The 26642-nt window shown below is 42.1% G+C and overlaps 1 protein-coding gene across 6 annotated transcripts in view; it reads right to left on the bottom strand.

Moving 5' to 3' along the window:
- LOC147891802 (calcineurin B-like protein 3) overlaps positions 1-26642 on the bottom strand; it is a 207927-nt gene that overhangs the window by 154557 nt on the left and 26728 nt on the right. For 3 of the 6 annotated variants that reach the window (XM_087388485.1, XM_087388486.1, XM_087388487.1), the window contains exons 5-7: positions 24818-24926; positions 15903-15955; positions 15384-15464 (exon numbers count right to left, since the gene is read on the bottom strand). In XM_087388485.1, the coding sequence (XP_087244611.1) occupies positions 15384-15464; positions 15903-15955; positions 24818-24926 (243 nt within the window). Of the gene's footprint in view, positions 1-3077; positions 4286-4437; positions 4515-4687; positions 5001-5188; positions 5302-15383; positions 15465-15902; positions 15956-24817; positions 24927-26642 lie in introns of those variants that run through there. The other 3 variants (XR_015542472.1, XR_015542473.1, XM_087388488.1) reach the window with 3 other exon arrangements.

Genomic DNA, 26642 nt, shown 5'->3' with positions numbered 1-26642 from the left:
GTTTGCCTCTGCTTTATGCCCTGCAAATCATCACTTTCTAGAGCATTAATCTGGCAAGCTATGCAATCAATAAGAATTGTTGTCATCGGGCCTAAAAGTACTCGTTAGGGCTTGATTGAAATCGATCATTTTAGGATTTATCTAATCCCGAGGCCACTTCCTTGTGTCAACCAAGGCAATTTTTGCAATGTAATGGGGCTTTCACTGATAAGGGTTGCTCCTCCAAGGATTTTTTTAAAGGCTTGCACTATAACAGGCAAAGTGAGAATATTTGCAGGGTTAAAAATCAAGATGGGACTTGGACACATTCTCAGACACCTTGCTCAGGCATGTCTTAGCCACTATGCAAAATAGTTTGGGAATGTTATTTGCCTATCACAGGTTGTAAGGGCTACACGACGAGAACTTCTACATGTGAATCCATTATGTCTCCTCATCAGGCTATGCAAATTGAGACTCCTTTTAAGGATAATGAATTGAAAGATGCCATTAATTCATGTGGCAAATGGAAATCTCCGGGTAGGGACGTCCTTACAATGAAGTTCTTCCTACAATACTACCATTTCACTTGCACTTTTATATTTATATATGATTAATCATGCTTGGGAAATTCAACAAATGCTAGCTAGTTCTAAAAAAGGGATGATTAAATTATTCCCTAGGAAACATTTGTGTGAGTCAATTGCAAATTGGAGTCCCATAACTCTCGTGCTTGTCATTTGCAAGTTGGTTGCTAAGATGATAGTGAGTCGTATCAAAGGTTCCTTCTACACTCTTCCCAGTATGCGTTCATTCCCTGCCGCAGACATTCATGATAATATTGCCAATGCTTATGTGGGAATTGAATATGCTAAGTACACTGAGCACGATGTTCTCTTATTGCAAGTGGATATTGGTACAATGGGATTCCATCTTATAAGCCATGAAAGTGCTGGGATTTGGGGACAAAAAGTAACATCTTATTTATTGGGGGACTGTACCAAGATAGTAAAGCTGCTGGCATTCTATATGGGGATCTTACTTATGAATGGACTCCCTCTTGTTTAGTATGATAAGGTTGCCCTCTTAGTGCTACATGTCATAGCTACTCATCTGATGATTTAATACATGGATGACTTAGTAGCTATAGGTGCTTTGCATGGGTTACAGATACATGGAAGAAGGCCACCATTGGTTATGCAAGCTTATGATGATTCCTTCTTCACTCCTCAGAATACTGAGAGAAATCTTTCATGCCTTATGCGTGCTTTATCTTTATATGGTTTGGCAGCTGGCCTACAAGTGTGATAGACGATGGGCGAATTGGCTAGAAAAAAAGACGCAGTACGCAATACCAGGCTCTAAATGTGTACATCTTGTACAATCATCTCTATTCTGAAAAAATGTCGAAAGACTAAAAGAAGGTGTAGAACCATTTGTAATAGTATGGAAGACAGTAAACACTCCAGGGCAAGCAGTGGTCAAGGTGGCTAGAGGAGTAAGCATCAAGGTGGGATGGTTGATGCTGATGCCTTTGTTATGGGGGTAGTGTATTGGAAGATGTCAGAAGCAATACGACAAGTTAAAGAATTTGTGCGCTTTGCTCCTAGGGAGAAGCAACAAGTGGTATATTTGGCCGATGAGAGATGGAAGCAAATGCACACCCCTTTGCATGGAGCTGCGTTTGCAGTACATCCACAATATCAAATGCATGCTCAACCACAGAATCCTGAAGTCATAAGTAACTTTCGAGAGGTTTGTAAATGTTTGCTAAGCAAGACCTCTGTCTGAGCTAATTGGAGATCATAGCATGGACATAAATCTATCCGATTACTTTCAGTGGAGCATTTTTGCTCACCAAAGATGCATGGGGCATTGAATATCCTAAATATTCCCGTGCATACTTTCGCACATGAGGAGAAAATGATGCTTGAACTTATGCAAAGTGATCAACCATGTGTGTATATGATGTGACACTTGCTTTTGCATTTATCCACAAATGCTTTTGGGTCACTAAGCGCCTACTCCTTGGGATTTTCTCCTTGGATATATTGATGGTCTATCTCTCGCATGGAGCTCGCATGCTTTTCGACTAGAAGCGCATACTCTCACATCTTAAATGGAATGCTCTTCTTGGAAACTCTTTGCATGCAGAGTGCCTTCATTAGTCAAAGGTGTTTGCCTATCCTTTGTTCTTCTAGAAGCCCTATTTTATTTGGTCAAAAGACATGCCTTGTGGGTGATGTGCTTGATGATGGTATGGTGTCATCTTTCCCTGCTGATGCAGGACAACATTATAGACCTCTCCGGCACATATTGTCATAGATGCATTGTGATTTTCATCCAAGACCATGTCTTGAGATTATAGACAGCCTCAAGGACTGGGTCTGCACTCAGATCGTTGCTGTTGACAGATGTCACATTTGCAAACTTGTATAATGTTCCGCCTTGGGTTTCTGCTCATGCAAACAGCCTCTGGTCTATGACTCGGTGGTGGAGGAGGTTGCAGCTCCCTCTTCGTCAATAAATTTTCTTCTGACGAGTTCTATTGTTCGGACAGACTTCTTGCTTTTTCTGCAGAGCAGCAACTTCAGGCATTCTTCTCTCATGCTTGCTTTGGCAAGCTTTTCTAGATGTTTGGGATTCATCCTGTCAGGCAGGGGTACGATCTTTTCTTTACTTGGGTATGCTCTTGAGCACTATTGACTCTATGGAAGGATCGAAACTATAGGGCCTCTTGTGATCCATCCCTTGCTGAAGAATACATTCTTCCAGACTTCTTTGCAGCAATCGTTCTTCGATTGTCTGCATGCTCGGGATCTTGACTCTCTTGCTTACTTGTCATACAATGAGATTGTAGCAGCATGTCCCCTCCTCGGGGACTAGCAGCGTGTCCCCTCCTCGGGGACTGCTTTTTGTAATATAAAAAGAAATGGATTTCACCAAAGAGTGTGTTTTACTATTCTCTTGCTGTATTGTCGAGCTCGATATACATTGTTCTTGGAAGAGAGCCTTCCCACGCACGTGCACGTGTACGTGCATGCGTGCGAGAGTGTGATAAACATACATGGATTTCACCACCAACAAAAAAAAGTGTGTTTTATCCATTTGTTTTACTATGATGCCATGTAATGAGTTTCGCTAAAAGACTGGAGTGCTGGGAAATTTCCCACAATCTTTATCAGTGTCTCACCCAACTCCCTCAACCAAACATACAATTGCTAATTCTTCCTACCGGTCTTTTAGCCTGTCTGTTTATTGATGACCTTAAAAGTTAACACCAACCTTTCTTCAGGATGAGTGTCTACAACATAGAAAGACAAACTAGATGTATGTGTATATTCTCTCCCTTATGATTTCTTCTGGTAAAACTTAAAAGCAATTTGAGAAATTTGATGTCTGGACTTGCGGCTTCAACCTTTCCAAAAGCTGTTGATGACGTGTCACCACAATTAATGCTGATTTCCTTAACAGTTTAGCCCCAGGATGGAGTGGTTGCTCTCCTTTCTGCATTTTCAACTGCTTTGTCCACAAACCCCAACTGTTTAAAATGCTCATCCTACCGCCAAGTCTGAAAATCAAAGTCCTGCTGCATTCAGGATTCTCAATAATTTCTCGTATCCTTGATTGGGAAATGCCGAGTCTCTGTTTTATTGCGAAGAAATAATCGAGCTGGATGTGTTTTGCATCTCAGAGATAACAGTGGATTCATTTGGATGCTGTTCTTCTCTCTGCACACCTCATATTGAACCCTTGGGCCCTAATGCTTGCTCTGCTGGCTTCATCTGGATGCTGTTGTCTTCTCTCTGGAGTCTGCACACCTCATATTGGAACTTGGGCCCTAATGTTCTCTCTGTTGGCAGGTTGTCCACTTGGAAGGGCAGGCTCTCCTCCCCCTGCAGACATTGCCTCTCCCTCTTGCCTAGGAAATCACAGGAGAACATCCTGATCACAAGCTGCTGCACCAGATCAGCTAATGCACCAAAATCCACTGTGAACTCCCATGGTATTTCTTTGATACATCCTGACTTTTTTTCCTTGGCATCTGAAAACTCTATGAGCTTTTGCTTTGTCCAGAGCAACAGTTTACCCGAGAACTTTCCCTTCCATTACATAGGAGATGCCTGAAGAAGAAGACTGAGCCCAGGGAAGAAGACCGACATAGTGCATCACCGTCTCAACTCAGCATCTTGTGAAAGCCTCTAGACAGAGATGTCTTTGAAACAGAAAAAGACTGCTTCCACACCATTCTCTATTTTTACAAAGCACAACATAACTTGAACACTGTGCTTACGAAAAGATCAGCCTGGAGGTTTACAAATGTAGCTTTCAGAATTAATGACCAAAGTATAATGACAACTTTATAGTATAGAAAGTTTAAAAATTCAACAAAAGTAAAAGGCCATATGCCTATATTGTTTCTCAACGACAACATATAAGATCGTAATGACTACATACAAGGAGCTGTGGATTTACTAGGAAGAAAGCCAGGTTCCTCCTTGACAACAGTCAGCCTCTCCAAGATTTGGAACTCGCTGCAACAACACCAGATCACAAATCATCTCACATAGAGTCACTGTGAATTGCACAACATCCATTTTAAAGGTCACCTTATGATGGCCTTGTTCAAGAAAAAAACTTAGTGGCCAGAATAACTACAGACTCTGACTGAATGTGTCCAAACTGGAAATGACACCTGGTATTTGTCATAAAAATTTCGAGTGGCTTTACAAATAGAGATGCCATTTGTAGGACAAAAAATAATTACTCTAATGATTTTTGGTCATAAAAGACATTTCCCACAAAAAAAATCACTCATAAAAATAAACCACCAAAAATATGCTACAGACTTTACAAGGGGCAAATCTCCATGTGTCCTCACTTTCAATAAATAATACCTATCCATTAAAGGAAGGGGCATTTCATAAACAATTGCAGATAAATAATATACTGCCATCTCTACCTAAGTGTCCTCAACTTGAGAGTGGAACACAAAACTTGGAAAGGTGGTTGTGATATCCCTGGCACAGATTGGAAAAACAAACATTTCGAAATGGTTATTAAAGGAGCATTCAACCTTCAGTTAATAAGCTATTACACACAAGAGAATGAACATCTTGTGTGTATAAAGATTCACTAAGCAAGTATAAAACTGGGTGTAAAAACCTTGTCACGCAAATAAAACCTACTGAAAGAAAGGGTATTTTACTTGAGATATTGAAGAGTCATGTTCTTTAAAAGAGAAGGGTGGTGTAAGACAAGGCCCCTCCACTCATCTTTGTCAATCTTCCCATCATGTTTTGTATCCGCCTCCTCAAAAGTCTGAAAGTACAATGCAAGGTTTTAGGCTGAATTGGCACAATTAAAATTTAAACAAATGCGACCAGGAAACAGGATGTTCATATTATTAAAATTTCATCTGCATAATTCCTTCAAGCACCACAACCTTTCCTCAACTAATTAGGTAGCCTCATATATTACACAGAAACATTGATAATGAAAAGGAAAAAAACCAGACTATGCTCCCAATACTCTTTCGACATGTTTTTTAAGAGATGTCTGGGAAAATATATTGAATGTATACCAAATGGTCATTTTTCCAGAAAGACCACTATCCTTGTACAGTGCAATATCTAAAAATATTAAGACCTGTAGACATCATAAGATCACTTCAGGAAGACGAACTTTCAAAACAAAAGCTTGTAATTGCACATTCCAACACAAGATGAGAAAATATCATGTCAAACTTAGCACTGGATTATTGCAGCAAGACTCTGTATATGTCCAGCAAAATAGGTGGAATGGTTCTACATATGCCATATGTGATTTGAATAGACAAATTTGCAAGCATCCATCCATGATTGCTAATCGGTATCAGCAGCCATGGTTTCACTTTACATATACCTGTGAGATGAATTGAACTATGGACTACCCATTCATAAGAATCTACACGCGCCATAGACTCATTAGCTACCACACACAAAAGTCAATGGTCCTTAGTCCTTCATCAGCACTTTACTCCACCCCACCCCCCTTTAGAAACATGTCAACAAGGAGTGCAGGTCATAGTCGCATCAACTTCATTCTTTTGACTCCCTCATTCTAGAAACTAGGCAGTTATTTGTCATGGGAAAAGGATGTGGCACAAATGCTTGCTCGCAATCGGCCATTTCTTGCCAAGTTGCTACAGCTGGTAACTCCAATTAATGCACTTGCATAGCATTATAAACATTTAAGGACCCCAATTACACCTGATTTAGAACTATTACTTTACAAAATTCCAATTTCTGAGCAATTAACTTTTTAACTTTAGACTACCACTGTATAAAAACCAATATTACCAATATCTGTAGATCATGTTCTGCCATTTATTTTAATATATGAAGTCAACACCTTTCCAGTTCCACTTAGAAACATTAGTGTTTCAAGTTTGGAGATGGCTTCAGAACGTATCATGCCAGGATGATAGGTCTTTAAGGCATTTTCAGTGTGTACTAGAAATGCATTCGAGACCTATCATACCTGTGTGATAGGTCTCACGGATAGGTCTGGAAGCCATTTTTATACTTCAAATGCTCATTAACTTTTTAATCATTACTTGAAACTTGGTGATATTATATTTCAAAATAAATATTAGACCATGATCTACACATTGATGAGATTAATTTCTACATAGAGATTTTGGGAGGAAACTGATGGCAAAATATACAAACATTGATAATATACAATAAAGCACATAGCTTCTATGTGCCCATCGTAGCTAAAACCATACTATTTGCTTAACCCAAAGGTGCTCATGCAGATAGTTTTGTCTACCCATGAGCCTAGGTCATACTACTGGTTTAAAATCCTAATAATTAATTGCAAGGCTTTCCCTAGATAATGGTTCTTGACATTGGATCATTTATCCCATGCTTCACAAAGCTTATATCATGGAATATAGAGTACATACCACGTTTTAGTAGCTTTTCCAAAACAATTTTGGATCTGTAGAATTAATGATGTAGATCCTAACACAACTTATACTAACAAAACATGGAGCCTGAGAGCTCATGTATGATTTGGATTCACGTTTTGATTTTTGGTACGAAAAACAGACAGCTTCCACGCTGAAAACTCTTGTACCTTGATTTCTTCATGAATAAAGACCTTCGGGGGGGTCCAGCCCGACTGTTGTCCTGGGCCCTAGTGCTGTGTTGAGAGAGGGAGAGAGCAAATTAGTATCGTGTGACTCTGCTGAAAATCAACTAAAAAGAAAGAGGCACTGCTGTAGTTTTACAACGGTACAGCTGGTCTTTTTGCTGTTTGAAGAGGATGAGTCTACGGGGGTCTCGTTGCTAGTCTTTTCCACACAGAAGTGTGTTGTTGCTACTTACGAAGCTCTCACTGGTCTTTCACATAATTGTGAATCTCGCTGCATGCTACCTTTGCTACCTTTGCATTGGTATCAGAGCCCTAAAGCGCTAACAATTAATGGGTACCATGGTGGTGCGCTTTAATTAATTGTTGCAGGTACTAGCAAGGACTATTTTTTCCTAAGCGAAATGGGAGCCTGACAAGCATCTAGGAAGCGGTTCGTGTGACCAAGAGCTTTGAAGACTCCAGAATGGCCCTTAGTGGCTTGTAATAGGATTTAGTCTAGATTTTAGACAAGTGGCATGTTGCCAATTTGAATGGGGCTTGAAGCTCTTGTAAAAGAAGAATTCTTTTCACGTTTTAGAGGGAGACTTACGAGACAGCTTTAAGCTGAACTTCTGTATTGAATTTCTGAAATGAATAAAAGACCTTCGGGGGGTTCCAGCCCGACAATTTGTCCTGGGCCCTAGTGCATCTCCAGAGAGAGGGAGTGAGGGAGAGCTTTGGAGAGAAGAATTCTGTCTGGTTTTTATGAAGCCATAGCTGTTTCGTCAGTTTCGGTTGTATTGGTATCAGAGCGTGACGATTCAAGAGCAGGAGGGGTACCGTGACGATTCAAGAGCAGGAGGGGTAGCGTTATCACGTGTGAATGCACTGGTGGCAACGCTCTTGTTTTCCGCGTGGGGTTATCTGTGTAACCCAAATCAAAGACAAGGTGACCCTGCACCGAACGAACCATTGACTACTCCATGAGTAGTTTGGCCAGCCGATAAAGGGTTGGCATCGCAAGACGGAGAAGCATCGGTGCTTGTCATTTTCGGTTTCTTGGACTTCTGTTGCACGGGCTGTGTGCAGGACACCCAAAGCAGATATCTCGGCCGAGAGGAGGATCGTATTGGTTTGACGCGGGCGATCTCTTCCTTCTTGTGTGTTCGTCGTTATTTGGAAAGCCATCAAAAGAGCGCTTTGCCTTTTTCTCCTGCTTGCAACTAGAATATGCGCTCCAGTGAGACAAAGGACGAGTGTTTGGGTGACGGTCACCAAGGCGCGACGCGCGACGACGAACAGACCATGACCAAGGGTTGGGCAGGCTGACGTGGCGCTGACGTGGCGCAGGACACGTGGCAGACCGCACCATTGCTGACGTGGCGCTGACGTGGCACAGGACACGTGGCAGACCGCACCATTGCTGACGTGGTGCCTAGCCAGGTGGCAGATGATGTGGCATCCAGCTCAGAGCTGACGTGGCACATTGACACGTGGCAGCCAGGCTGGCAGACCTGTGGTTAGTGTGACCTTGTTCAAGCTAACTGCAGTTAGCTGACCCTGGTTAGGGATTTGGTCAGAGGACAGCCTAACCAGACTGGACTGGTGCAGTTAACCAGTTTGTTTCAGTTAGTGGCCAAGTTACAGTCATCTAACCAGACCAGAACAGGACTGATCTGGTTAATGTAACCAGTAGTTACCCATCTGGTCACTGTTCACAAAAAAAAAAAAAAAAAAAAAAAAGGAGTTACAGAGACAGTTTTTGCCATCAATACCCACCTATCTGGTAATCATTCTACTGTCAGAGAATCAGCAGAAAACAGAGAAAATCAGAGTTTTGCAGAAATAAAAGAGATGCATGCCTTTGTGCACAGAGAAGGGGAAACAGATGCCTTTTGAAGCCATCTGCAGCAGCCAGAAAAGGGGAATATAAATTGTTGATGCTTTGGAAATTGTGTGGGTATATGCCTTGAACTGACAGCCAGTATTGGCATAGATTGTGAATGCAAAACACCTCTTGTTGAGGTACTTTTTCTGTTGGAAAAGCAAAAGTAGTGTGCATCAGTTACCCGCACTGTGTGAGAAATCTGCAGATCTCAGAATATGGATCAATCACCTATCCAGTGGGATTCACAAGATAGGGATGTACATCCAGGACAGAGAAATGTGCCGCAAACTCAAAAAGAATTTGAACAGATGGTATGCACTCGTATACAAGAGCTGGAAAATCTAAAAAGGGATCCCAGGGTTCAGCATTTGTTTCCAGCAGAAGCTATGCCTAATCCAGTATATGACGTGCCAATGCCGGAGGCACATTCTCGTGTACAGCCTGAGAGAGAGAGATCTCACAGATCTCATAGGAGACGGTCCCGTAGAAAAAAGAGATCGAGGCATCATCACCGATCTCCTAGTCCATCACCGTCTACCTCGAGTTCGACTTCTGTGTCTTCTTCTTCCTTATCAGATATACCATCCAGGAAAAGAAGGAAACACAAGAAGTCTGGGAAGAGAAAGTCTTCCAAAGCGACCAGGGAATTTAAAGAGGGAGGAAAATCTGTTAAGTTTATGACCTACAATGGACAGTATGGTCATACAGACAAAGCATTGCAGTTTATCAGACAGTTTGATGCTGCATTCGGTACTGAGAAATTTTCAGAATCCTCCAAGTTAAGAATGGTCAGCCTACACTTAACAGCAACGGCTAGTGCATGGTGGAGTGCACTGACCACAGATGGGTCAGCCCCAAGAAAGTGGAAGGGCTTCAAGAAAGCCTTCTACCAGCAGTTCATGCCTAAACAGTTTAGAGACCATGTTCTTCAAGACTGGGACAGCTTGCACATGGATGCAGGAGATACAGTGGATGGGTACAACCAAAAGTTTTGGGATGCTTATTTGCAGGTTGCACCGTTCAAAAAGATCTCCAAAGGCACCCAGATGAGGAAGTACAGAGCAGGTCTCACTCCAAGAATTCAGGCAGTAGTGAATGCTTTGGGGGCAAAGAATATTCAAGATCTTATGCATTCAGCCTCAGTAGCGAGTCTTGTGCCCCTACAAGATCCATCTACAGTGCCATCCTTGCATGCAGGACGTGCTGATAAAAAGAAAACTGATTTTCTAAAATCAGAAAAGAAAGAGTCCCCCAAGGCTGAAAAGAAAGGGTTTCAGCCTCAGAAGCCGAGGGGTACTCAGTTCTCAAAGACTTATAAGGGCAAATCTCTATTCACCCCTGAACAGATAGCGGAATTCCGTAGAGATGGGAAATGCTTCAGGTGCGGTAAAGAGGGGCATGTGGCTGCCCAGTGCCCAGAAAAGCCTTCAACATCGAAGGGAAAAGAGGCAGAGAAGCCACGAGGACCGCAAAAGCCAATGGCAGGGGGAATTCCTGATATACTGGGTCATGCTTTGAACCCAGAAGAACGAGAATTGCTGCTATCATGGGGCAAAGTTAGAGACCAGCAAGCGCTAATTTTATTTGATCCAGGGGCTACTGATAATTTTACATCAGAGGATCTAGCCCTGAGGCTGGGAATAAAGACGGAAGAGTTAGGCAGGGCTTTGGATGCCGATCAAATGTTTTGTGGAAATCCTGTGCCAGTTACTCCCTTGATAGGGAAGCTCCGTCTTCATGTTCAGAGTTATGTGGATCAGGAAGACTTCTTCATTTCTCCACTGAAACACTATGATGTAGTTTTGGGGATGCCTTGGTTTCACCGCAAGGCAGTGAAGTTGACTCTTCCTGAAAGAGTGCTGGAATTTGTGCATAGGGGGAAAAATCAGCGTCTAATTGCCAGGAATAAAGGGGACACTATCCCCATTGTATCTGATGTTTCATGCGGTAAAGCAATAAAGTCTGCAATTTCTGCGTACATGGTCTTTGTAAAAGAAAAAGAGAATGATATGCATGCTGAAATGAATGATGCAGACAAAAATAAGTTCCAGTTTCTTGTAAACTTTAAAGATTGCTTTTCTGACGTTTTGCCAGGGGAGTTACCCCCAGAGAGACCATAAGATCATCAGATAGAGTTAATGCCTGGTAGTGAGCCACCAAACAGACCCCCTTATAGAGTCAGTGCGACTCAGAGAGAGGAGATTATGGCTCAGGTACAGGACTTGCTGTCCAAAGGGTTGATTCAGCCCAGCTCGTCTCCTTTTTGTTCCCCTGTACTATTAGTACAGAAGAAAGATGGTTCATTCCGTATGTGCGTCGACTATCGCGCACTAAATAAAATGACCATCAAGAATAGATTCCCTATTCCGCGTATTGATGATGTCCTGGATCAGTTAAATGGAGCTTCAGTTTTCAGCAGGATAGACTTAAAGAGTGGCTACCACCAAGTGAGGATACAGCCTCAGGATGTGCATAAGACAGCATTCCGCACAACATTTGGGTTGTATGAATACTTAGTGATGCCTTTTGGGTTGACAAATGCTCCAGCCACATTCAACAGAATGATGGATCGCATCTTCCGGAAGTACAGGCATTTTACCGGTACTTTCTTTGATGATATCTTAGTTTTTTCTAAGACAGAGGAAGAGCACAGAGAACATCTTGCTATAGTGTTTCAAGAGCTGAGAAATCATCAGCTCTATGCAAACAGCAAGAAAAGTAAATTCTTCCTGGAAGAAATCCACTATCTGGGGCATATAATATCCAAGAATGGGATACAAATGGATCCAGCGAAGATCCGTGCCATTCAGGAATGGCCAGAGCTGAAAACTGTGCATGAAGTTCGAAGCTTTTTAGGCTTGTGTTCTTACTACAGAAGGTTTATCAGACATTTTGCTGATATCGCAGCTCCATTACATGACCTCACTAAGAAAAATGCAGCCTTCACATGGGGATTATCACAGAAGAAAGCATTCAATACACTCAAGGAAAAGTTGACTACAGAGCCTATTCTGGTAGTTCCGGATCTGTATCAGTCTTTTGATGTGGATTGCGATGCTTGTGGAGAATGTGTTGGGGCTGCATTGCATCAGAATGGTCATGTAGTAGCCTATGAAAGCAGACGACTTCGGGATGCGGAAAGATATTTAGGAATCTATGAGAAAGAGTTATTGGCTGTAATTCATGCCATCCATACATGGAAACATTATCTTTTGGGTGCAAATTTTACTGTCAAAACAGATCACCAAAGTCTGAAATACTTTTTGACTCAGACCAAGCTTTCAGAGAAGCATATGAAATGGGCAAACATGCTGTCAATGTATCATTTTCAGATTGTCCATACTCCAGGAATTCGGAATAGAGTGGCAGATGCCTTGTCCCGAAGACCCCAGGTCAATAATGTAACTATTGCTTATCATCAGGACCTGGAAGGCATGAGGGAACAATATGCTCATGATTCTGATTTTGGTGAAATTTTACAGCAGATGCAAGAAGGGCAATCCACCAGTCACTATTCCCTAAAAGATGGGTATTTAATGAAAGATGATTGCCTATGCATCACCCAGGAGATGAGGAAAAAGATTTTGGGGGAATGCCATGCACCTCCCTATGCTGGACATAGAGGAATTACAGCAACAACTCTAGCCCTGGAGAGATATTTCTCTTGGCTAGGAATGCGGAAAGATATACATCAGTTTGTTACGGAATGCCTTACTTGTCAAAAAGTGAAGTATGATAGACGGAAGGCACCTGGCCTACTTATGCCTCTTCCCGTGCCTCAGGCACCATGGGAAAGTATTACAATGGACTTTATTTTTGATTTGCCGAGATCAAAGTCAGGGAATGATGGAATCTGGACTATCATAGACAGATTCAGCAAGCAAGCTCATTTCCTTCCGGTTCGCAAAACCATAAAGGCAGATCATATGGCTAAGCTGTTCATGGCACAAATCTTTAAACATCATGGTATGCCTAAGTCCATTGTTAGTGATCGAGATCCCAGAATGACCAGTCTATTCTGGAGAGCTTTATTTGATAACATGGGGACGAATCTGAATTTTTCTTCTTCTTTCCATCCCCAGACAGATGGTCAAAGTGAAGTAGCAAATTCTACCATTTTGGATATGCTGAAATGCTACGTGGGTGACCAAAGTTCAGACTGGGAAAAGTACCTACCCTTAGTAGAGTTTGCTTACAATAATACAGTACATAACTCTACAGGGAAAGCCCCTTTTGAAGTCATATATGGGAAGGTGATTTTGCCACCTATATTGAGGACTAAAGATGAAATATTTGCAGCTGATCAGTTTGTAAGAGACCTCCAGACAGCTTACAGCCAAGTCCCGGACAGCAATTGAAAGGTCTCAAGAGAAACATAAAAGGGCTGCAGATAAACATAGGAGACAGCTAGATCTCAAGCAAGGGGACTGGATACTTTTGAGATTTGAAAAAGCTAGGCTCCGCAAGTTTAAAGGCAAACGGAAAGTGTATGCAAAGTTATCTCCCAGATATTATGGCCCTTTTAGGGTTACAGAAAGAATAAATGAGGTTGCATACATATTAGCATTGCCACAGCATTGGAGGATTCACAATGCATTCCATGTGAGTCTTCTAAAGAAATTTCAGGGACCAGAGCCTACAGAACCAGTATCAGAAGATCCACCAGAAGTCGATGAGCTGGAGGAAGTCCTTCAGCCAGAGCAAATTGTGTACCATACTGTACGTAAAGGCCCTCAGGGTAAGGAATTTTGCAGGTATCTTGTAAAATTCAAGAATTATACGGCATTAGATGCCAAATGGATGGACGAAGACATGTTATCCGATCATCCACAGCTTTTGGATGTTTACAAGGAAGCTTTTCAGTTGAGGTCAACTGAATAGAAGCCGAGGGGATGTCACCACAATGTAAATATCCTAAGTCAAAGTACAGTTGACCATTTATTTGATCATAATTAAAGAGTTTTATATGTGATAATTACGGTCAAAGAGTTATTTTAATGGTCGAAGTATTGACTATGGTCAAAGATACTTGACTCCAGTCAAGTAAATCTGACTGTGGTCAGAGAGTATTGACTTCGGTCAACAAGACTTGGCATGCGCCAAGAGGGTTAACCCCGGTTAACCAAGATGTGCCAACTCCGGTTGGAGAGACTTGGCTATAATTAAGGCGCTTTGACCCTTAGTCAAAGCTCTTTAATTATAATCAAGAGTGTTGACTCCGGTCAACTAGAGAAAATATATATATATTTATTTGTATATATATTTGTTTAGATGTGCACATGTGTTCAGTGGGGACGCCCACCGTGACTAGGATTAGTCCACAGTGTGTTATTTGCATGCAAAGCGCTAACAATTAATGGGTACCATGGTGGTGCGCTTTAATTAATTGTTGCAGGTACTAGCAAGGACTATTTTTTCCTAAGCGAAATGGGAGCCTGACAAGCATCTAGGAAGCGGTTCGTGTGACCGAGAGCTTTGAAGACTCCAGAATGGCCCTTAGTGGCTTGTAATAGGATTTAGTCTAGATTTTAGACAAGTGGCATGTTGCCAATTTGAATGGGGCTTGAAGCTCTTGTAAAAGAAGAATTCTTTTCACGTTTTAGAGGGAGACTTACGAGACAGCTTTAAGCTGAACTTCTGTATTGAATTTCTGAAATGAATAAAAGACCTTCGGGGGGGTCCAGCCCGACAATTTGTCCTGGGCCCTAGTGCATCTCCAGAGAGAGGGAGTGAGGGAGAGCTTTGGAGAGAAGAATTCTGTCTGGTTTTTATGAAGCCATAGCTGTTTCGTCAGTTTCGGTTGTATCCCTCCCCTTTCCTTTATCTCCCCTCCCCCCCCTCTCTTGTCTTAACTGCAACCACAACCCAAATTTTCAACCCACCCTACTCCATGAACCCCCCCCCCCCCCCCCCCCCCCCTCTCTCTCTCTCTCTCTCTCTCAAGTGAATGAAAAGCTCGCAATATTCATGAAAATTGAAAAAAAGCTCATGACAAAAAGCTCACCAAAAAATCACACCCAGTCAGGCTTAGATGGTGTCTATAACATAGTCGATCCTGAGACGGCCAAACGCATAAGCAAACTGCCAGTTCCTTCGACTACAGAGCTTCTTGGGAGGAGTGGGGTACTATCAGCTATTCATTGAAGATTATGCTGTCTGAACTCTACCACTCATGAAACTTTATCCACCCTACACATGTGCTACATTAAGATTTATATTAGGAACCAAGGAGAGGCTGTATGCACTTTCTTATTCTCTAGTAAAATTTGAGCTTCAACTGTCCAATACATGTTTCTATTCTAGCCTTCTCCCAGAATTACAACAATTGATAGGGTAGCTCTAAAAACTGCACTTCCTATGAGGATATGCAAACAACAACAAAATCAGAATGTACCTTATCAATGATGTTTTCAATCACATCATCAGATAGGTTCATGCCAGACTCAGCGAGGGTAGCCACTACCATCCGTTTGACCTGCAAACAAAACAATCTGATAAAAAGTCTTTGCAATATCTACTTAATTGTATCACCCTATGTTTGCGCAATTAAAAACGTGATGAGGCAATTACAACAGAATTTTCAAATTTTCTCAACTGTCATAGAAAACAGGCAGATAAACACCAATCCCATGATTTGGAATAGCTACTAACATGTTTTAAACACATCACACTGAATCAAGAAACAACTACAGGAAAAAATACAGAGCCTGAATGGAGAGTGGCTCCTAACAATGACAAAACCAAGTTTAAGCAAACAGCATGGTGAGGCCAGGTTTAGCACTTTAAAATCATCTTATCATTTGTGAGGCTAGTGTAAAGCATGAGGTTAAGGACTGCACAAATTAAATATTTCGTTTTCATTCATTTCCAACTAACAGTGAATGTAAGGTGATAAATGAAACTGAACAGAGACCTCCTGTCGTTCAATAAAGCCTTGCTGCTTCAGATCATATAGCTGGAAAGAAACTGCCATCACAAAACACTTGTCAAATAGAGCTCTAAACGATGAAGTATTTAAAAAAAGTACACACTTGTTTCAAGGCCAGAACTCATGGAACTCACAGACCAACCAACACATGCAAATCTCACTGGAATTGCAGTCTCTGTTGAATGGCCGTAACAAAAGTGGTTTACAACACCAAACAAAAGGATGCGCTAAAATGAGGAACTGTACCTACATCTAAGACAACCTCAACTAGAAGGCCATGCCCCCCAACTAGAAGTTCATATCACCTTCCACACTTGCCATGCCATAAGGCTACAAATCTTCAACACTACATGCACTCCAAGCAATCTAGAAGGTACCTCTCGACATGTCAAAGCTGTTCTTAAAAGTGAAAGGCTGAATCCACTTATTATAGTGGAACAGTAGAGTCCCACATGAGAGCTTCTAAAGCGTAAAATAACCATCAGCATAAGCAATGCACCTGATAGTGGCAAGAAATGTAGTCACAACTACAAATGTTCTCTAAGGCTAGAACAAATGCTTAACTAAAAAAAGGTCCATGTATTGAGCTAAATAGCTCTCACTACAAGCATCTAGGTCCTATCTAACAAGCTCTATGTGGCTGTGCTAACAATTTTCTTCAAATCAACTTTGTTTTGGGCAAGTTCAGATGGCACGAGGAACACTAGAGCCAAGGTCGCTTGGCAGACGATGATCCTGCCCCGAGATGATCCAGAGATGAAGTTGGTGGTACGCGGTCTTACCCCAAGCTCTGAGCTTGGAAGCGCTTGCTTTGGCAAGGGCTTCTCAAGAACACTCTCCGCATAGAAGGACAATGGCAACTATCTCACAGGTGGATATTTTCAGAGGCTCCCCTTGCAGGAAAGGTGTTGCGATGCTTGAAAGAAGGGCTCAGCTCAGCACGTTCCACCTTGCCATGATTCCCCTCTTGGTCACATGAACTTGCCTTTCTTCAAGTTCCTTCTGGAATCCTCCCTCCTAGCCCAGTGCCTGCCACATGGTTTTCTATTGAGTGCCATGTGTCCATTTGGACCTTAGAGTCTCTATGCCCATTTAGGCCTTACTTATGCACTCCATATTGATGCAAGCACTGTCGAGCCCTCTAGTTTCCCGCTTCACCATAACTACACAAGACGATTCCGGGATTATGGCTGACGTAACATTCCCTTCCCCTTAAGAATGGTTTACGTCCTCGAAAACAAAATTGGAAAACCTCCTTTGGAGACTGCTTACCCTTTCCCATGTTGAACCCTCTTCAAATCTATCTTTCCACCTAACCAGACATTCTTGCCATATGGTGTGTCGCGTTCTTTTTTCTTGTCTATCTAAAATTCTTTCTGGTTCATATGGTAAAGATGCAGGTTCAATGAGTTCAACTAGGACTTCATTTCCAATGAGATTATCATCATCTCCTAATTTTCTTTTTAGCCTACTAACATGAAAAACTGGATGTACTCTACATCCCTCAGGTAAGGCTAATTTGTAAGCAAGTTCTCCAATCCTCTTAAGTATTGTGAACGGTCCACAATACCTAGGAGACAACTTCGGACATTTACCTGTCTTTAGAGATTCAGAAGATTTGGGTACCTTAAGGTAGACTTTCTCTGAGGCCTAATATTGCCACAAGGATAATAAAAATTTCTTTATGCATGCCTCTCACAGTTTTTGTGGACTTGTTTAATACCTTTCCAGTGAAGGTTTCAAAAACAATGTTCACAGTTAAAGCAACAAGTTCGGCATGCATGCCATAATTTTTGGATAAAGGTTGGGATAAGAAGACATGTAGTTCAGTGTTTTGTGAGGTTGTCCAACCTTCTATGCAACTGGAGTACATGGTTGCATCACAAAATTTTATTTTTTCTTTTTATTATAAGCGCAGTCGAATGCTAGGCACAAAACTAGTCCCAATGGATCAAGATGAAGATTCTTTTGGTGCAAAAAATAAACTTCTTGATATTGATGTTGTTGAGAATGGTGATGTGCTAGTCAATATCTCATTAAGAGAATGTTGCTCCCTAGCTCAATTGCGCAATGACATTCTGTTTGAGATAGAAGGTTCTATTTCAAATGACTTTTTATTTATCTACAACAATAAGAAGGTACACCATCTGATTTATCCTAGTCTCATTAAGCACTGCTATTAGTTTATTTTACCCTATTTATTCATATTGCTTTTTTGCAGGTGCTCAAAAGAAGAGAGAGCTCAATAAAATGCAAAGGAACCTTCTCTTTTTCGAGTCCCATTGTCATTGGAGCTCTTGGTTGAAATCCATACATCATCATGAATGGACTAAAACTTGTAGCTGAATGTTTGGCACTGTTATATGCAAATTCTGATATGGGCAAATTTTGTTCCCAATTAGTTTGCCGTTTACTTACATATGCTCAAAACATATCCTTAATGATCTGATTGACCCTTTCAGTTTGACTATCACTCTGTGGATGATCCGCGGTGCTCATATTCAATGAAGTTTCTAATCTCTTGAACACAGCCCTCCAAAAATGGCAATTAAATTTGCTATCCTGGTCACTAACAATACTGGCTGGTAGCCCATACAGTCTATAGATATGCTCCACAAATAGCCTAGCTAATTTTGGAGTTTTAACATCTTCACTGACATGAATAAAATGAGCCATCTTGGTCAACCGATCCACAATTACCCACACAGAGTTGTGTCCCCTCTGTGTCCTAGGTAACCCTACAATGAAATCCATGGAGATTCTTTTCCATTTGCCAGATGGAATCTCCAATGGGTGTAGGAGACCTCCTACCTTAACGCGTTCAGCCTTATTGACCTGAATTGTCTTTTCATAAGCATATATGTCTCCTGAATTCCCGGGTGTTCAGCACTCGGACTATCATGACATTCAAAAAGGATTTGGCGCCTAATGTCATTATCATCCATGACACATACTCTACCCTTGTAGAGCAAGTAGCCATCTTCAATAGTATATTTTTTCCACTTGAGTTCTTTATCACCAACTTGTGGTGTGTCGCCATTTCCATGCGACTTCTCAGTGAAAGCTTGTCGATTAGTTGGATCCCTATTTTTAATTGCTTTCCATATTTCAGAGAAGTGAGAATCAAACTCACATTTCCCCTTTAAGGACTCTAGGAAATCATTCTGAAATTGAGTAAAACTCAATTCATCAATAATTGGCATTCGGCTAAGAGAGTCTGCTACTACATTGAACTTCCCTTTCCTATATGTTAATTGTATATCAAACTCTTGCATTAAGTCAGCCCATCTAGCTTTTCTACCTTTAAGCTCTGGCTGATTACAAATCCACTTAATGCTCTCCTGATCAAAGATGATCTCAAATTTTGCACCATATAAATAGTGCCTCCACTTTTTAAAAGCATAGACTATAGCATGTAGTTCCTTCTCATATGCCGAGTAATTTCGTTGGGCACGATCTAACTTTTTGCTTTCAAAAGCCATTGGTTGACCTTTTTGTATAAGTATCGCCCCAACAGCAAAATCACTGACATCCGTCTCAACCACGAATGGTTCATTGGGATCCACTACTTTTAAGATAGGAGCTGCCGCTATAGCTACCTTTAATTTTTCAAAGCTTCTCTTTTTAGGTTCATCCCATATGAAGGTGCTTCCCTTCCCCTTAAGCTGGTCTGTCATCGGAACAACAATCTAGCATAATCTTGGATATTATATGTCCCAAGTATTTCACTTCTTTTGCAAAGAATTCACATTTGGATTCTTTAGCAAAGAGTGAATTATCCCTAAGCAGTTGGAACACTTTCCGCAAATGTTCCAAATGCTTTTTCCTGGTTTTACTATAAATAAGGATATTGTCTAGAGACACTACAGTAAATTTTCCTAGATATGGCCTTAAGACACTGTTTATAAGTGTCATGAAAGTTGCTAGAGCATTTGTTAACCCAAATGGCATTACTTTAAATTGATAATGCCCATACCTAGTACGAAATGATGTCTTAGGGACATCTTCTTCCCTAATTCATTCTTGGTGATATCCTAATCTTAAATCAATTTTAGTAAAGTATTTTGCCCCTTGCAATTGATCAAAGAGCTCATCAATGCGACGCATAGGATACTTATTTTTTATGGTGATTTTATTTAGTGCTTAGTAATCTATGCATAAACGCATAGTACCATCCTTTTTCTTTACCAGTAAAACTGGTGCAGACCAAGGTGAGCTACTTGTTTGGATTTGGCCCTTCCTAAGATATTCCGTTAACTGTCTTTCGACCTCACGTTCCTCCGTTTGACTAAGCCTATACGGGGGTTTACAAACAGGGGTAGATCTAGGAATTAAATCTATTTTATGATCTACTTCTCTCTCAGGAGGTAAACCATCAGGTAAATCAGACAAAAAAACATTTTTAATTCAAACATTAAATCATTGAAAGAAGATTTTTACTTTTTAACATTATTAAAAACAACATTACTTCTTTCCGATGCAGAAGACATAAAATCACCAATAAAAGTAAGTTCACAAAAATATACCTCGCATTCTTCTCGGTGTAGTAGTCGTTCCAATTCCATCGAACAAATAAGAGGAAAGTTAGGCACATCATGTTCTCCTTGAATCTGGAAGACTCTACCCTCTTTTTCAAACATAATAGAGTTATTAAGATAACTGCTCTGTAAGCTATGCCTAAGACTATACAGCCATTCTCGACCAAGCACTACATCTGTTCGGTCGGGATGCATGATTTGGAAATCCAAGGCATCCTGATAGCCTTGAATATCCACCTCTACACCATATATCATGACAACCCAAACTTTTTTATCATTGCCCTTCGCCAAAGAGACCACATATTTATGGGCACTGGGACTCTCACGCAATTTCAATTTCTTAACTAATGAGTAGTTTAAGAAATTATGTGTTGCACTATCATCGACTATCACTCTTACTCTTTGCCCCTTAATTTTTCTATGCATCCTCATTAAATCATGAGGACCAAAGGTGGGCTGCCACATTGCTGATGATAGACAACACATGTGGGTGCTATCCTCATGATAGACCTCCACCTCACTGTACTTTTCAATACCATTAAGCAACAACACTTGCACCGCATGCACTTATCTTTGTGGAGGTCTATTTGGGGCTTTAGCTCCCGCTAGTTTATTTTTAGGGCAGTTCTAGGCAGCATGGTCTTTGCCCAAACATTTGAAGTAAAGATTTTCTTGCCTGGCCCTTTCATAATCCTCTTTCTTCAAGAGAGGATAATTTTGTGTTTGAGATTTCTTAGGTGGTGCTTGAGGAATCTCCTTCTTAAAGTGTCCCTTCCTTTTCAAATTGGAAAATTTATTGAACTTTGGAACAAAACCTGTTTGCTCTGAAGTTCCAAACTCTGAATTTCCCCGTCGTATCATCGTATATTTGACATACTTTATGGCTTGCTCAAAGGTTTTTGAAGAATTTCTTTTCACCTCAACCTTATAAGTGTCTTTGAGACCTCTCACGAAACCCCTTATCTTTTGGAATTCATTAATTCCCTTCAGCTTAAGGACTGCCTCCCTATAGTTCGCTATGTACTGGACTAGAGTGTTTTTACTCATACTACAATTGTCCCAAGCCTCCCACGCTCTTTCTAATTCATTTTCCGGTAAACGAGGGAATCGTTGTCACTTGCAGCTCCTTCGTTGCTCTTAGTTTGCCTTCCCTTCCAATATAGTCTCCTTCCACATCCGGTCAAAGTAAATGCACACGGCAAGCTCAGAAGCGCAGGTCCAGTCGTCGCCTCTAGTGGTGAAGACACTCTGGTTCCTTTTCCAAGAACACCGAATTATTACAGCCAAGGGAGCTCTGCCGATTCGCAGGCTGCTGTAGTGGTCAGGGAAAAATGGGACCGCCTATTCACTGCAGATATAGCAGAGCCCATCCTTGGTGAGGCGGCTGCGCATATTTTGCATCTTCTCAGGGTGTTATATGCCTTGGAACGTATCGACAAGCACATCACCTTTTACAACAACCTGCTATTGCCCGGCACCCAGCATATCTCGAAACCAAATTCAGCTCCCATGCTTCGTGTGATCAAATAGCTGACGACCCATGCACCTGCACTCTTTTAGTGGATTCAACCGCTATTGCGTCCATTAACTGCTCGTGTAATCCAAAAACGGTCGAACGGATGCCAATGTTGTGAAGCATTAATTCCATGCTGCTAGCCACCTGCACTTACATAACTATGTAAGCCTTGTAAGAGAATAGCCGCGTAGAGACGAACTTCAACGAAAGGACAGCGACGGAGGCTCTGATACCAATGTTGCGATGCCTAAAAGAAGGGCTCAGCTCAGCATGTTCCACCCTGCCATGAATTCCCCTCTTGGTCACATGAACTTCCCTTTCTTCAAGTTCCTTCTGGAATCCTCCCTCCTAGCCCAGTCCCTGCCACATGGTGTTCTATTGAGTGCCATGTGTCCATTTGGACCTTAGAGTCTCTATGCCCATTTAGGCCTTACTTATGCACTCCGTATTGATGCAAGCACTGTCGAGCCCTCTGGTTTCCCGCTTCACCATAACTACACCAGACGAATCCGGGATTATGGCTGACGTAACAAAAGGCCTCCCCCTAATAAAGAATCTTCACAGAACTGACAACGAGGGCTCATTCGGGCCATCTCGTAGGTCTAAAAACATTTGTTTGGAGGGCTCATTTGGGCCAGCTCGCGGTGCTGTGAGGAGTTAGAGCAAAAGCCCCTCATCTGGCATTCGAAGGTACATGATCAGGAGAATCTGATGCGAGGGGTAGAGGAAGCACATCCGATGGGCACAATGGGATAGTGGCCGAGCCAATTCTTTTGGGGCATGAAGCTGCCTTCTCGTCGAGGTAGAGGCAGAGGCACGAGTTTGAGCTCCCTCTCGTGTAAGGGGGCTAGGCACTCACATGATGGAGATCGACGTTGCGATCCCAGAGCCTTGGTGAGAGGGGCTGCATAGAGCCCCCCCTCCCGTCGGGCTTGTACAAGTAGTTCTCCAAGACCGGGATGCCCCTAAGGATTCAATTTTTGCAAAGGCCCCTTGGCTCTTCTTGTTCTAGGTTGTACCGAGTGGGGCTTGGTGAGAGACCCAGAGGTTGACAAGGCACTCGACTTGTTGAGGATTAGGGTAATGGGACGCTTGGGCAAGGATTGGACCATTGACCCAGTCCCACTCTTGGTAGGGCAAGATGGGGCATGGTGACGTCTTTGGTTATGAGAGGTCCAGCCTCTTTGAGAGATTTAGTGGGATCTGAGTAAGTGGTTTTGGCATGTATGAGTAGGCCACTCAAATAAAGTGGAGGAGGTGCCCTTTTTCTCATCCACGACAACATTGCAGGCGTCTACAGTGAGAGGCAACAGCCGCGACTCCCTCAAGAGAGCGTCATTGGGTTGAGCAATAGGTTCCCTAGAAGGTTCTTTCCAGATTTTGGTCACGACTATGGACCACCCGTAGGCCTTGGAAGAACTCGTCCAGATGGTGGCATATGGAGGTTCGCACATCGGTAGATGGCTAGAGCAAATGCGTGTAGATCGTAGATGCCACCATTGGACAAATAAAGATTTGGAGACGATCCCGTATTGTCTCTGGGATTGCTTCCCAACCATAGAGGATTTGGATGGGTGCCTCCATATTGTTGCCAGGACATAGAGGTTACAACGAGACTTCAATTGGGAGATGGCAGCTTGGCTGATGGAGGGGGTCATGCCTTCTTCATTGATCCAGCCTCTCCAGCCTACAAGATCCAAGGCCAGGAGGTCTTCAGGATAGAGGCACAAGATGCGACACCTCCTTCCTGACTATGCCCTCTGCCATAGCCAGAAGTGTCCAGCCCTGCTTGGAACATTTGGGTTGCCGTCGCAGTTTTGTGATGGGAGGTCACCAAGTTGCATTGGCAGCCACCCTAGTTACCATCTAGTAGGACATCATCTACACCCTATGTGTCATCTGGGAGCAAGGAACATTAGGATCTTGGGCAACCGCTGAGAGACGGGTGCATTTTTGTGAGGCTTGGCTTGCAGGTGTCTCTTATGTTTTCATAGAGCGAGCCATTCACTAGATGTATAGCCCTCCTACCCTGGTTGCTAGACCATGTTTTAGAGATTCCCTGAGCATTGAGCTAGGTTCTTGGGAAATGCGTTGGTTGGACAACCAGTTTCTTTTTCTAGTTTTCTTGCTTTGTTAGCAGCCCATGGTTGACTGATTTGTATGGTTGGTTTTTAAAAGCATAATAGAAAGTTCTTTTCCTTGGTATGTTAGGGCCTTATTAGGGTTCCATGAAGGTTTGGCCACATAACCCTGCTTTACACTTTGACCCCTTTTGTATTTCCACTACGACACATTTCTTGAAATGCCTTGCTCCATTCAGCTCACTCCTTAGCTCATACTTGTGCTCACATTTTCTTCATAGCCTACCTAGTCTACACATTTCTTGGCTCGATTTGCCTTTGCTCATACTTGTGCTCACATTTCCTTTGGCAGTCTACATAACTAGGAGCCATTCTTTTAAACAAAATGCTTTCCTGCAAAGCACTTCTACCAAAGCATGCTCCTTGTTAGATCATCAAAATTTTGACCATGTTTGTGCTCTAACGAATCCAATGCCTTCTGTGTGCATTCACTTCCAATGATCACACTTGCTAATCTGCCAAATTTACCATCAAATCAGCTAGCAATCGTATCAGTCATCACTACATCCCCAGTTAGCGTTTCCTGCTTACTTCCCATGTTCTTGATGAAGTTGAAAGTCAAACTCTGAACTGTCTCTACATAATACACACCTAGAAAAACTGTGAGATACACACCTGTTCAGATCATTCAAGAGTGCAAATTACTAACTGGAATGAAAAAATCACATAATATAAAAATATACCTGCAGAGACCTTGAAACTTACAGTCTATTTTCTCCTCAAGAGGTGAATTAGGATGAAAGACTGAAAGTGCCCTGGCAAATTCACCAAATTCTAATACACCATGCTGCTTGGTATCAAATAAATTGAACACCTGCAATTAAAGCCTGAATAACCTCAGAGCTTCATCTAATAGCAGCAATGAGTAAAATCGATGCGAAGGTGCATGAGACGTAGACAACTAATAAAACATTGCCCATACCACCCACACCGCAAACATCCTTTAACCCCTGTACAAGGTCATTCAAGAAACATTTCTTAACCTTCCTAAAAATGTCAAACAACACAGCACTCACTGTGCTATGGCAACAATGCATTCATTTAGTTTTCTTCATCACTAGACAGTGATGACTGAACTTTTAAAATTAAAGCTAATGGTTTCCCATCACAACTATTCTGTGGTTTTGATTCCTGTTTGGACGTCCCCACGAATATCAGGCATTGCTTGCACAACAATAGGTGTGGGCCATAGTACAAAACAAAAGCTATCACATATTCACATATACTTAATCACTCACATACATGAGCAACCCATTATACAAAGGTCTTTCCGTCAGCACTCTGAAGGTGAAAGGAAGACTCACCCATGAAGATCCAGGAAACAGGTCGGTGTGCGTTGAGGTAAAGGAGGTAAAGGGACAAGGAAAGACAGCCAATCTCTAGCCACGTCTACGATGACAGCACAAAGAGGGCTGCTGTCCCATGGCCTACGAGGAATCTGGTGAAATGAGCTAAGGAGAGCTCCAGGAGACAGCAGCCAGCAAGGGGGATAACATGAAGAGCAAGAGGGAGCTCTAGGAGAAATGGCAGCCAGCAAGAGGGAGCTACGAGAGAAGGCGAAGGTCTTTATTGCAATAGAAATAAACTTTGTACAACTAGCTCTGAGAAGAGCATGAAGCTGAGTACAATGTTGAATGAATCTAGGAGCTATGAGGCCCCTTCTTTACGCAGGCAGCATTGTGCCATCAAGTGAAAATTCGACTTGTGGTGCAGGCATGTGTCTTGCTATTTTTATTACAAGGTACCTAAAAAAGCTCTCACTCCGCCTAGAATTTTTGTCTCTGTGAATTTGCTTTAGCCACTCAAATCACCTCAGCTGCAAGTCTTTGCTCAAATCAAGAAGTCCGTGCTTCAAGCTCGCGAGTGCTTCAACTGTTGCTGAACAAGGACGCGCTGCCCAATATTATAAATCATCACAGACAGGTACAATCTCATCACTTGTGAGCATGGTCGACCATTTGATCAAGTAAAGCTTGTCTTTTGCCCACAGCTTTGGCTTTGGAGAATCGAGATACATATTCTTGCATTCTTGCTTTGGCTTTGGAGATACACATTCTTGCATTTTAGCCAACTCCTAGACTCGTTGGCGGACTCGAGTTCGTTTCCAAACAGAAGCAATTATTCCAAACAAAAGGACATCGTATGAGAAACAACGAAAGGAGAAGATGAACTTAAGATACGGCTTCGGAAGTATGGAGATGTGTCTATGCTTTTGGGCTGTTTCTGAGCTGTTGCCTCTATCATTAGAGGAGCATCGATTGATTCATTTCAACGCTACTTCAGGTTCGATCAACAACACAATGCGTTTTGAGAAGAAACACAACTTTTCAACGCAATCATTTCCACATTGGTAAAGGTCAAAGTGGAGCTCAAGCTTGAAGCAACAACCATAGCGGCCACATTTTATCTTAAATCTATCTTGGAAAAATGCAATCCAAAACGCAACAAAACGAAGAGTTTGCAATAGCAACCAGGGTTGAATCGGCACTGCACATGTCCGGAATCTTCACACATTCGACAATGCGCCAAG

Source organism: Dipteris shenzhenensis, chromosome 17, assembly GCF_047967505.1.
Source record: "Dipteris shenzhenensis isolate YYH24624 ecotype China chromosome 17, Dip_SZ_1.0, whole genome shotgun sequence".
Lineage (NCBI taxonomy): Eukaryota > Viridiplantae > Streptophyta > Polypodiopsida > Gleicheniales > Dipteridaceae > Dipteris > Dipteris shenzhenensis.
This window is presented reverse-complemented; position numbering and strand designations above follow the sequence as displayed.